Source organism: Erpetoichthys calabaricus, chromosome 6 (assembly GCF_900747795.2).
Source record: "Erpetoichthys calabaricus chromosome 6, fErpCal1.3, whole genome shotgun sequence".
Classification (NCBI taxonomy): domain Eukaryota; kingdom Metazoa; phylum Chordata; class Cladistia; order Polypteriformes; family Polypteridae; genus Erpetoichthys; species Erpetoichthys calabaricus.
This window is the reverse complement of record NC_041399.2, coordinates 212551694-212565340: the sequence shown is the minus strand read 5'-3', so window position 1 is coordinate 212565340 and position 13647 is coordinate 212551694. Positions and strand designations below refer to the sequence as shown.

At 41.4% G+C, this 13647-nt stretch overlaps 1 protein-coding gene across 1 annotated transcript in view; it reads left to right on the top strand.

Moving 5' to 3' along the window:
• Window positions 1-13647, top strand: part of LOC114641854 (dynein axonemal heavy chain 5-like) — a 329984-nt gene that overhangs the window by 83343 nt on the left and 232994 nt on the right. The window contains exons 17-19 of the mRNA XM_051928805.1: window positions 2364-2503; window positions 8156-8307; window positions 11597-11804. Of these exons, the coding sequence (XP_051784765.1) occupies window positions 2364-2503; window positions 8156-8307; window positions 11597-11804 (500 nt within the window). The remainder of the gene's footprint in view (window positions 1-2363; window positions 2504-8155; window positions 8308-11596; window positions 11805-13647) is intronic.

Below are 13647 nucleotides of genomic sequence, written 5' to 3'. Positions count from 1 at the left end.
CAGAGAAAGTACAGTCCCCTGAGGCGCTCCTGTGTTGCTGACCACAATGTCAGATCTGCAGTTCCCGAGATGCACATACTGAGGTCTGTCTGTAAGATAGTCCACGATGCATGCCACCAGGTATGAATCTACTCTCATCTCTGTCAGCTTGTCCCTGAAGAGCAGAGGTTGGATTGTGTTGAAGGTGCTAGAGAAGTCCAGAAACATAATTTTTACAGCAGCACTGCCTCTGTCCAAGTGGGAGAGGGATCGGTGTAGCATATAGATGATGGCATCCTCCGCTCCCATCTTCTCCTGGTATGCGAACTGCAGAGGGTCGAGGGCGTGGCGGACCTGTGGCCTCAGGTGGTGAAGCAGCAGCCGCTCCATGGTCTTCATCACATGTGACGTCAGAGCGGCACACCTGAAGTCATTCAGCTCACTAGGATGTGATACCTTTGGGACTGGGGTGATGCAAGATGTTTTCCAAAACCTCGGGACTCTCCCCTGTTCCAGGCTCATGTTGAAGATGTGCTGTAGAGGACCCCCTCAGCTCCAACGCACAGGCCTTCAGCAGTCTTGGCGAGCGAGCGAGGATAGAGCGGTATCCTGATAGTAAGATGAATATTGTAAAGTATATATAAAACTGGGAATGGAGAAAAGAAAAAGACCAAAAATCGCAAATGGCCAATAGTCTAAAGAAGGGAAGTGAAAAAGATAAAGCATTGTATGGGAGATAAAAAAAAAGTATGTAGATGAGTGGGAGACAAAAAAGAATAGTGAGGTAGAGGAAGAGAAAGTGTGTAAAGCATGATGATAGATAGATAGATAGATAGATAGATAGATAGATAGATAGATAGATAGATAGATAGATAGATAGATAGATAGATAGATAGATAGATAGATAGATAGATAGATAGATAGATAGATAGATAGATAGATAGATAGATAGATAGATAGATAGATAGATTTCCTTGCTTGAATTTTATACTTTTATGGTTAGGAAGATCATGTAACTTACCTGTTACAGCTAGTAGCATTGAGAGGACTATGGTGCTGATGCCCCTTGTTCTTTCCTGTTCTGTTCTCTCATCCCGCCTAGTCAGCCAATGACAGTAACTTCATACCTGCGCTCACGGCCTGGTGGCGTTTCGTTAACTTGTATTGAGGGTCTTTTTGCATTAATTGTGAATAAAAGAAAAATGAAATGACAGTAAAGATAAATATTAATACAGTAAACTAATTTGTAGCTGAAGTCTCACAGAACGTTTCTCAGTTTTACGATGAATGAGTTTGCAAATTTGCCAATGCTTTTCAAGGGGAGATTTTGAAATTTTAAAACTGTGTACAGTGCAATCTTTTCAACATATCTCAATGAAAATTGACCCGTCTCAACAAATGGCTTTGAATAATAAGCATGCTACATTTCAAGATTAGTCGAGGGTGGTGTTGTTTCATGCAGACAGACAGACAGACAGTTTTCGAAACAGATGCATCATGCATTATATGTGAACATATCTAAAAATGGAAGATTTTACATCCCATGACAGGCCAACTGTTTAAAATTACAATCAAACAATTATGATGTGATTAAAGTGCACATTGCAGACTTTCATTTAAGGGGATTTGCAGATATTTCAGACACACACTTTGTCTACATGCCCCCCCCCCCCCCTATATTTGAACAATTTGGGACACACCAATGGCAGGTCTATTAAAATAATAAGTCATAATAATAATAATTTATAGTACTTTTTTCACTCCTCAGTGCGTCAGTGACTGAGGAGCCACTTCAAGTACCACTAATGTGTATCATCCTTCAATGGCAGCCAGTTTTGCAGCAGTACACTTGGCACCCATTAGCTGTTAGGTGGTGAATTGGTGAGAGATAGTTAACCAATTAGGGACAGGGGATGATTAGGGGGCCACGACAAGGCCATGGAGGGCAATTTAGCCAGGATATACCTTACTCTTTCCAAAGGATGCCCAGGGATCTTTTATGGCCACAGAGAGTCAGCACCTCATTTTTGCATCTCATTTGAAGGACGGCGCCGGAGCCGTACAGCAGAGTGTCTCCATCACTGCACTGGGGCATTAGGATCCACGTGAAGATCAGAGGGTAAGCGCCTCCTGCTGGCCTCACCAACACCTCTTCTAGCAGTAACACAAGCTTTTCCTAAATGGTCTCCCATCCAAGTACTGGCCAGACCCCAAACATACTAAACTTCAGGTGGATGACCTCTTCTGAAGTGCATGTAGTATGGCTGCTGGTAAGCCCTCAGATTTTGGACGTTGTTGCATATAACTTGCATGCCATGTCAACTTGAAGTCAACTGAGTACATCCTCTGATGATTATTATTTTTTACTGTGTATTTCTTTCTAGAAGCCATATGTGAATTTTGATCCAATTGTTCTTCGGGTGCTATACGAGGCTAAATACTTATCAAAAATGGGACTTGAAGCTCCAGAGTTGGTAGTGAGTATGTGCTCACAAGAAGAACATCTCAAGAATCTGAACATCAGGTAAGTTTTCATGGCTTCCTTAATATGTCACTCCCTGTTGGCATGATCTGTACTTTGTTTATTTATTTATTTTTTATGAAGCTTTTTTACAGCTTTTTCCTTGGTGTCTAAAAATAATGGAATGTTGTTCTTGGGGTTTCAGAGGTCAAGGAATTTAAGGGCCTCGTCTGTTTTTTGATGTTTAAACCATGTCTTCCCAAGGTGCCATATGTTTTTTGTATCAGTGCCACCATTGCTGGTTGTTTACAATGTTACGAGGCAAGACATCCAGGAGTGTGTGACGTAATTACCAAGGCGGTGTCAAGGTCAGAGTCGTCTGCTCATTTACCGTCTTGTTAACGATTTCTTTGACTCCTGCTTATCCCCTGTTTTTCATTTTGGCTCAGGCTATGTGAACTTTTCTGGTTTTTGACTTTCTTAGTATGTCTCTTGATATACGATTTTTGTCTTACACATCCTGGCTATTGTTTATTTCATTAATCCTCTCACTTTTGACCTTGGCTGGTCGTTACTATTTTGTTCATCTCCCGATTCCATCCTGCTTAAAACTGCTACCATCACTGTGAAGTCATAACACCCGATGCCAACAAACTGAAACCACATTTGAGTCAAAGAGTTTGACTCCATCAGCTAAAAGCCCAGCACATTTTCACTTCACTTGCCCTGATGAGCGTCACACTGGCACCAGGGCCGGATTAAGATGAAATTGGGCCTGATGATGCAGCGTAAAAAAGGCCTATTTTTTCTCGCCATTGGTGCATTCGACACTCACCGTACATGCACACTCAGATCGACCAAGGAGCCTTCATTGCTTGTGATGCAACCAGCCAGCCTTTATTGAATAACATGAATAATAATAACGACGTAGTATCGTAACAACTCGAGATTAACATCAAACTAAGTAACATCAGCATTGAATAGCAATTGAGTGAAAAGTGCATTTAATGCAGAATACCTATCAATGAAATACACAAAATTTTGCAATTCTCTTACGAAACAGAGTAAGAAAAAATGAATATGCGGAGACATTGGGTGAAAGTGACTCGGTTCAGGCTCTTGAGGGTAAAAATTTGTCCACGATTTAAATTTCATAATTGACCAGAATCCTGTCGAGGATTTTAAAAATTCCAAACATTCACGCCGGGCCCGCGGGCCGGCTTTTAGTTTTACCTTTACAGATAACCATTTAAATAGCCATCGATTTTCACTGTACAACTAACTTTCAAGGTGAAAAATTTACTACGTGGCACTTACCGAACAATAATATAGTGGCAAGAATCCCCAAGATAACACAGCTAAATTACTAAGTAAACTGTTTAACGTAAAATTGATAGCATTAACTTGAAATCTTCGGTTAACAATAAACACAACGACGTTATAGTTACATCACACTGCAAAGAACAATAGTAACTGTATAATAAGTAACGCTGTGTCTAGGCGTCCGAAAGTCGGACTCCAAATTTCATTCTAAGAATTATTTTGAGGTTAATTTAGCAAAGGAAAACTGTTCAGCTTCCGGAAAATTCTCGTCTATTTTCATCAGGAATGGGCCTAATGCTGCAGCAACAATAGCACCCACCTTAATCTGGCCATGGCTGGCACCATGCTGAACTGCCTCAACCAGGTCCTTCTATCCTCAGCAACCTCTTCCAGCCCCTCACGGAGGATTTCCAGATGTTTCAAGGCTAGTTAAGAAAGAGCTATAATCCTTCCATTGTGTCGTTCAGGACAAAATATTACTTTAATGAAACTTCAAAAACAACTAAAAGAGAAGACAACTAGTTAATAGTGTAAAGAAATGCTGGAAACCAGATTAACTCTGATCACTTTATATGGTGGAGGTCTCAATCATGTGTTCTTAGACACACTTAGAATAAAAGACACTTGGAATAAGATACTAAGTAGTGTGGTAGACAGTAAGACTTTAGGAACTTTCAAAACTCCACTTGATGTTTTTTTGGAAGACTAGGGGGCTCAGCTGTTCGCTTTGTTCGCCCACCCCCAGGTTTGGTTAACTGGATATACAATTTTAAGAGATTGTTATTTTCATAGGATTTGTTACTTATGAATTATTTTCACTTTTACTTTAAAACTTTGGTTTAAACAATATTTGGAATTAACTTTTCTTTAAGATCGCATTGAATTTTGAGTAATTATACTCAAAATAAAGAAGCACCAAGTTTTGAAATTCAATAAATCCTCCTTTTCGTTAATTAACCTAATCTTTGATTCCATGTTTGGACGTACATCGTGACAACACAATGTGTAACTTCCTGTGAGTGAATGTCGTTTCTTTCTCTCTAATAAATAAACCGACTTTCTCGAATGTTTGTCCATGCTCTTTCTTCTACGCTTAGTTGTTGACGTGTCTTCTAGAACGTACAAAATTATTGTCCTGATAAAGTTTATAAAAGCTGAGAGCGCATGAAGTGTGTCTGCCAAATGCTTTCACACAACTGAGGTTAGATGGCCTTGGTCTTGTTTGACAATAGTTGTAAGTAGGGCGTGACTTGAAATAATCTCACGTTAAAAGTCTCCGTCTCACGGGACTTCATACCGCGCCAACGTTTTTGGAATCTTTTAATTCTCACTGGCAACACGAATTAGACGATCTACAAGTCTCTGACTTAAAGTTTAAATCTGAACAGTATATTCGATCTCTTTTCACTGTGTATTTCACTGAGTAATAATTTCCGTTTGTTTTCGCTAATGCAATCTTTACTATCCTTTTTTTGAGACTTTCGAATTTTGGTACTTCCATTATCTCTAACCTGCTCTGCATGTGTACCGCGCCAACATTTTTGAATTCTTTGTGACATTCTACTTTGTCATCTACTCTTTGTCCTTTATTTCCGTCCCCGGGCGTGGACTCATCTCGCGGGACGTATAAGTGTCTCTCCAAGAAAATCACGTCTCGTCTCTTTCTATTATCTCTAACCTGCTCTGCATGTGTACCGCGCCAACATTTTTTAATTCTTTATGACGTTCTACTTTGTCATCTACTCTTTGTCCTTTATTTCCGGCCCCGGGTGTGGACTCATCTCGCGGGACGTATAAGTGTCTCTCTGAGAAAATCACGTCTCGTCTCCTTCTATTATCTTTAACTTGCTCTGCTTGTGTACCGCTCCAACATTTTTGAATTCTTTATGACGTTCTACTTTGTCATCTACTCTTTGTCCTTTATTTCTGGCCCCGGGCGTGGACTCATCTCGCGGGATGTATAAGTGTCTCTCCAAGAAAATCACGTCTCGTCTCTTTCCAACATTTTTTATTATAATAGAGAGAAATAAGTGGATAGGACTGGCAAGCTTAAAGATAGGGTGAGAAGCTCAGTCATCCGGGAGGAGCTCAGAGTAGAGCCACTGCTCCTCCGCATCGAGAGGAGTCAGATGAGGTGGCTCGGGCATCTGATCAGGATGCCTCCTGGATGCCTCCCTTTTGAGGTGTTCTGGGCACGTCTAACCGGGAGGAGGCCCAGGGGAAGACCCAGGACACGCTGGAGGGACTGTGTCTCCTGGCTGGCCTGGGAACGCCTCGGGATTCCCCCGGAAGAATTAGAAGTAGTAGCCGGAGAGAGGGTAGTCTGGACATCTCTGCTCAAGCTGCTGCCCCCGCGACCCGACCTCGGATAAGCGGAAGAGAATGGATGGATGGATGGACTGGCAAGCTTTGTTGGGCTGAATGGCCTGTTCTTGTCTTGATTGTTCTAACGTTCTATTAATTTATTTCAGATGGTCCTTTACATCTTTGGCCCAGAGAACACAAAAGCTGTTGTTTCCAAAAACAATTCAAAATGTTGACTTGTTGGACCACAAAACACAATGCCACTATGTTACTGTCCATGTCAGATGAGACCAAGCTCAGAGAAGATGGCGTCGTTGGTGGACTTTGTTGATGTGTGGCTTATGCTTTACATAGTAAAGCCTTCTTAACTTGCATCTTTGGATGCAGCACCAGATGGTGGGCTGACAAAGGTTTAACTCTTTAAGGGCTAAATATTTTTTCCAAAAAACTCAGTTTTCTGAAAAGCACACAAAGCAATGGTTTCACACATAACATAAATGTCTGTTGTTGTGTGCTGTGGCTGCTGTCGGTGCCTGTCCGGCATCTCTGGAGCAACTACTAATGGGGGTGGCTCAATGGTCAGCAGGAATACGTAGTGGGCCGGCCGGCTGCTTGGTTGTCTTTGCATGTCAGTTGCAGTGCGACGCAATCTGTTTTATTTCTCTTGTCATCGTAAGTGGCAGTCCTACCAGGTGAACATTGTTGTAGGAACATCAGCTGCACAAATGTATTCAGTACTGCGATCAGCTGGGGGCCAGTCAGCTAATGCTGGTACCTCACTTTTGTTTTCGATCTCAGTCTCCAGATCACTTCCATTAAAATTGGTGTCCGACAAGTCTGAGTCACTGAAAATACGCAAGACATCATTCACGAGTATTTTGCTTTGAGTATTCGCTTTGGTCTTTCACCAGATGGTGATGCCATCTTAGAGATTGTTTGCTCTTTGTTTGAACATGAAAGAAATCAAGGTCAAATCAACGAAGCTAACTTTCCTTCTAGCAAAGAGACTCAAACTAAAATGTCGCAGTTTACAGCTGATTACCGTTCTTTACCCCTGAATTTCGACAAAAGTCGACATCTGCCCTGAAAGAGTAAACAAAGTGCTCCCGAGCCCATGTCATGATATCTATTACAGATGCATGACGGTATTTAGGACTGCCGTTTTGATTGATCGGAGACCACACACATTCAGAAGTGGATTCAGCCTTGCTCTCTATGCACTGAGATTTGGTTTGATTCTTTGAATCTTTTAATTATATTGTGCGCTGTAGAGGGTGAAATACCTAAACTCCTGCCAATTTGTCTTTGGGTAATGATATTCTGAAAGTGATGGATTATTCGTCAACACATCTTTTGGCAAATTGGCAAGCCTCAACCCATCCTTGCTCTTGAAGGACTCTGCCTTTTTTAGAGGCTCCTTATATACTAGAAGATGTTTGGCTCACCTGTTTCACATCCACTTCTTATTTCAGCTTGGTACATCATTATTAGTCCAGAATTAACCTGTTCCATCTTTTTTAGAATGTGCAGGAGCATCAGTTTCAGAATAAACACATATCTTCAAAAAATGAAGCAGTTAATTAGATAAAACAAGATGTAATTTGTCTTTATACTGTTTTTGTGTGAATACACGTCAAAGTCAATTTACAAATCACCATTTTTTTGTTTTTATTAACCTTTTCCATACTGTCCCAACTTTTTTGGAAATGGGGTTTTACCTCATCCCTGCTAATGTGCACTTCCATAGTGCTGTACTCGTTCCTAACCCCGCCTTGTACCCTGCTGCTAAATGTTCCATTCTTGCCCAGGTCTGGCTTCTCCAGCAGCGTAGCATGGGTGTCAGCTGCCCGGGGCGGAGGTAAATTCCGCCGCCCCCTTATTTAGGTATGGTTCAAATTTTTACAAGATATTATTATTATTTATTGTGAAATTTTGCCGCCCCCTAAAAGTGCCGCCTGGGGCGGGCCGCCCCTGCTACGCTACGCCACTGGGCTTCTCCTTGCCCATGATGTCAATATTATTGGTCATTTTAAAGTCTTTTTGTTTACAATTATTACTTGTATCCTTACACATCAATTTCTTTTCCAGATTGCAAGAAATGTTATATGATTATCAAAGAATAATAAGTAAAATCCCACCCATACTCCAACTGCTGATGCAACCCTTTCTGATTCAAGTAGATGAAGCTCTTTCACCCGGTCTTACAACTTTATCATGGACATCTTTAACTACAGACAAATGTAAGCTTGTTTTTTCGTCTCCTAACTTCTTCTTCTTCTAAAGAACTGCCACAAATAGACAAACAACTTTTCCCTGGTCTTACTACATCTTTATTATGAACATCTCAAACTACAGACAAATATAAACTGCTGTCTTCTTCTTCTTCTACTTCTTTACCTCCATCTGAAGTGAAGTGTGAGCAGCCATCTCTTACTCTTCTTTTAAACACTTTCTGACTGGGTGAAGTTTGCATGTTCTCCATGTCTTTTTGTGTAAGTTTTTACATATGTAGCCCATTTTTTCTCGTACCCCTCATGGATCTGCTTATTAGGGTGACTGGCAACTCTAAATTGCACCAAAAGGAGAAGAATAAGCTGTTAAATTAAGTAAGATAAAATATATGTCTCTAACTTCAGGCAAATATAAGCGGCTGCTTCTTCTTCTTCTTCTTCTTCTTCTTCTGGTTTCAATTGTATCAGCTTGACTGGGTGGAGTTTGCAAGCTCTCCATTTGTTTTTGTGTAAGTTTTTACACAGGTAGCCCATTTTTTCTCGTACCCCTCATGGATCTGCTTATTAGGTTGACTGGTAACTCTAAATTGCCTCAAAAGGAGGAGAATAGGCTGTTAAATTATGTAATATAAAATATATGTCTCTAACTTTGGGCAAATATAAGCTGCTTCTTCTTCTTCTTCTTAAGATGAAGTTCTTTCCCCAGATCTTACATCTTTATCATGGACGACTCCATTTCCAGACAAATATAAGCTCCTTTCTTCTTCTTCTTCTTCTTCTTCTTCTGCTTCTTCTTCTTCTTCTGCTTCTGCTTCTTCTGCTTCTGCTTCTGCTTCTTCTTCTTCTTCTTCTGCTTCTGCTTCTTCTTCTTCTTCTTCTTCTTCTGCTTCTTCTGCTTCTTCTTCTTCTTCTGCTTCTTCTTCTGCTTCTTCTTCTTCTGCTTCTTGTGTAGCTGTTCATTCTGCTTGCATTGACTTAGAGTATATAGCACCAGGCATTGATTTGGTCACCTCCAAAAGTATTTTAAAGGCAAGTCCAATTAATTCATGTTTACCCTACTCTGAAAACATGTGTGTTTGGGATCACTGAATGAGTATGAAGTGAGAGTTTATAATTTCAGCTTATACTTAACATCTCGATGTATTAAACAATATAGAAAATGGCACATTTTGTAACAGACCGCTCAGCAAAATACAGGAACATGTGACTGACACATTTTTTTTTGTGGTCCATGTGTGTCTTGTTAGATTGACTGTTGAAATAATAAATAGAATGTGACTTCTTACATTTATTGCTAATAAATAATAAGCCAGCATGAAAACCAAAGAGATGGCAATGGGAGACAAGAATACTGAGAGAAGAGGGCAAATCAATCAGATTCATTTCACAAAGATCGAGCACAGAAATCTTATATATAAACGTTCATGCATGGAAGTGTATGTGTCTGTCTATACAGCCTGGTAGTGTGAGGCTACAGCATGAAGCTCAAAGTAAGCGACTCTGTCGCCAAAGTGAAACCACCAAGAAAAAAGAGAAACTCGCTTAGCTGCTAATACACAAGCGAGGTGAGCACATCGACAAAATGAAACTTCAGAGGAGAGAGAAACTCGCTTAGCCACAGATAGACAAAGGAGGTGAACATGTTGGCAAAATGAAACTGCCGAGAAAAGCACTTAACCGCTAATGCACAACCGATGCGATTGATTGATTGAAGTGCCAGAATCCATGGTTTCTAGGAGCCTGGGCTCTTTACAGCACAGTCATACACAGCTAGTTATATAATAATAAGGAATATTCTGAAAAAAGAAAGAAATGTCGGGTTAACTGAGAAACAGAAATTGGAACGGCTTGACCAAGGAAAACAACAACAAATGATGACAGAAACATTCTGCGATTGAGGAAGAAAACCTAAAAACAACAGTCAGTGACATCGCCAAGAACCTCCACAGGGCAGAGGGTGAAGGTATCACAATCCACTCCTGACTCAAACCACTCATCAGTAGTACGAATCAGAAAGCCAGATCTGAATTTACAAAAACGGTACAGAGATGAGCCACACAGTTCTGGAACAAAGTGTTAAGGATTGATGAGTCCAGGAGTAACCTCTAACAAAGTAATAGAAAGCCAAAATGTGGAGGAAGACATAATCTGCTTAGGGTCCAAAATAAACAAGCTCATTTGGCCCAACGGTAGAGGAAGTGTCATGACTTGGGCTTGCACTGCTGCTTCTGGAACAGGCTCACTTTTCTTTATTGAGGATGTAAGTTGTGATGGAAGCAGCAGAAAGAATTCAGAAGTCTACAGAAATAGTTTGTGTGCCGGATTACAGAGAAATGCATCCAAGCTAACTGGGAGAAACTTCATCAAGCAGCAGGACAATATGATCTGAAGCTCATTGGCAAGTCAACAAAGGTCCTCAACACACTGGCCAAGTCAATCACCAGATGTTAACCCCATTTGAGCATGGCCTTCACCTCCTCAAGATGAAAATGAAGGAAAAAGAAACAAACAACAACTGAAAGAGGCGTCAATAACAGCCTGGAATAGCAGAACAACAAAAGAAACCAACCATATGGTGATGTCGATGAGCTGCAGGCTTGATGGAGTGATTACAAGCAAGTGATATGCAAACAAATAATTAATTTACTTGAAGACTATCTGTTCCTTTTCTTTTGTTCATGTAAAAAATTGTGAGTTGGCTGCAAAATGTGTTATTTTCTACTTTGTTTAACATATCTAGATGTCAGTACCACATATGACTGGGTGAACAGACTGAGGGATGCCAAAAGAACAGTAGGAGCACCAGTGTTTGGGCTACCCCATTTAACTGGCCCACACAAAACAACAAAAGAATAGTGCTTTTGGGTTGGCTTTATACAACTGTCCATGTTGAGGGTCGAGTTCAGACTGAATCCCATCTTCTGGGGACAGCTTGTTTTTATGAGGTACTGAGCAAAAAGAGCAGAGCCATCTCTGTGTGCTTTTGGCAGGGTTAGGTTCCTCCTTGGGTATTTTATTTGGAAATATACTGAAAAAAGTTGGCAACCTCTCTCACCTCGCAGTGGTAATGCTTACCTCATCAGAGCTAGGAAGGTGGTCCAACGGACATGTGCAACGCAGGATATGTATGCTTTCTACTCATATTCATCATTTTGATCTTAAACAGAAGTGTCTACAGCACATACCAAAAACAAATTAATTGGCCTTGCCATTCCAGTACCTTCAGTCATGAAGGTCATGGAATTTAAGTCAGAGAAAACGCACTTGGGCCTAACATTTACTTGGTTTGTGCTGACAGTCATCGACAGTGTCTACATCATTCTCCAAGAACTGGATCAGACGATAAAGGAGGCATGTGACACCCTGGAGTGTCGAATTGAGAATATTTTAAATACCATGTCTTTCACCATCTTGCTGGACCTGCCAGAGGAAGAGCCTGTGGACGCACATGCATTTTATAAAATGACGGAGAAGGTCGTGACAGCAGCAGCTGCCACCTTGGCTGAGTAAGGAGTTTTGTGTTTTTTTCTTTCTGTCTTTAGATAGATAGATAGATAGATAGATAGATAGATAGATAGATAGATAGATAGATAGATAGATAGATAGATAGATAGATAGATAGATAGATAGATAGATAGATAGATAGATAGATAGATAGATAGATAGATACTTTATTAATCCCAAGGGGAAATTCCCATACTCCAGCAGCAGCATACTGATAAAGAAAATATTAAAATAAAGAGTGATAACAATGCAGGTATACAGACAGACAGTAACTTTATATAATGTTAACGTTTAACCCCCGGGAGGCATTGAAGATTCGCATAGTGTGGAGGAGGAACGATCTCCTCAGTCTGTCAGTGGAGCAGGACGGTGACAGCAGTCTGTCGCTGAAGCTGCTCCTCTGTCTGGAGATGATCCTGTTCGGTGGATGCAGTGAATTCTCCATTATTGACAGGAGTCTGCTCAGCGCCCGTCGCTCTGCCACGCATGTCAAACTGTCCAGCTCCGTGCCTACAATAGAGCCTGCCTTCCTCACCAGTTTGTCCAGGCGTGAGGCGTCCCTCTTCTTTATGCTGCCTCCCCAGCACACCACCGCGTAGAAGAGGGCGCTCGCCACAACCGTCTGATAGAACATCTGCAGCATCTTATTGCAGATGTTGAAGGACGCAAGCCTTCTAAGGACGTATAGTCGGCTCTGTCCTCTCTTGCACAGAGCATCAGTATTGGCAGTCTAGTCCAATTTATCGTCCAGCTGCACTCCCAGGTATTTCTAGGTCTGCACCCTCTGCACACAGTCACCTCTGATGATCACGGGGTCCATGAGGGGCCTGGTCCTCCTAAAATCCACCACCAGCTCTTTGGTTTTGCTGGTGTTCAGGTGTAGGTGGTTTGAGTCGCACCATTTAACAAAGTCCTTGATTAGGTTCCTATACTCCTGCTCCTGCCCACTCCTAATGCAGCCTACGATAGCAGTGTCATCAGTGAACTTTTGCACATGGCAGGACTCCAAGTTGTATTGGAAGTCTGATGTATATAGGCTGAACAGAACCGGAGAAAGTACAGTCCCCTGTGGCGCTTCTGTGCTGCTGACCACAATGTCAGATAGATAGATAGATAGATAGATAGATAGATAGATAGATAGATAGATAGATAGATAGATAGATAGATAGATAGATAGATAGATAGATAGATAGATAGATAGATCATAATGCTGTCATAATGCTAGAATGTGTGAGTGAGTGTGTGTGAAGGGTTAGGGGTAGGCTTAGGGGTAGAGGAGGGGAGAATTAAATATGGCATGGGCACACTGATTCAACGACTAATCTAATTTTTATTGTCGTAAACCCATCCATCTTAATTTACATCATAAAATACTAAAATATTAAAATTAAAGTGCTTAAAATTATAGGAAAATCCATAAATACAGTCAAAATAGTGCTCTCTCAAATCATCTTAAAAACCATATACAGATAGTCAGTCATTGTACAACCTGCTATATCCGAACACAGGGTCACGGGGGTCTGCTGGAGCTAATCCCAGCCAACACAAGACGCGAGGCAGGAACAAACCCCGGGAAGGGCGCCAGCCCACCGCAGGACACACACACACCCACACACCAAACACACACTAGGGACAATTTTAGGATCGCCAATGCACCTAACCTGCATGTCTTTGGACTGTGGGAGGAAGCAGGAGCACCCGGAGTAAACCCACACAGACATGGGGAGAACATGCAAACTCCACGCAGGGAGGACCCGGGAAGCGAACCCAGGTCTCCTTACTGCAAGGCAGCATCGCTACCACCGTGCCACCCAAACCATATACAAAAATATATATTTTAGGCAA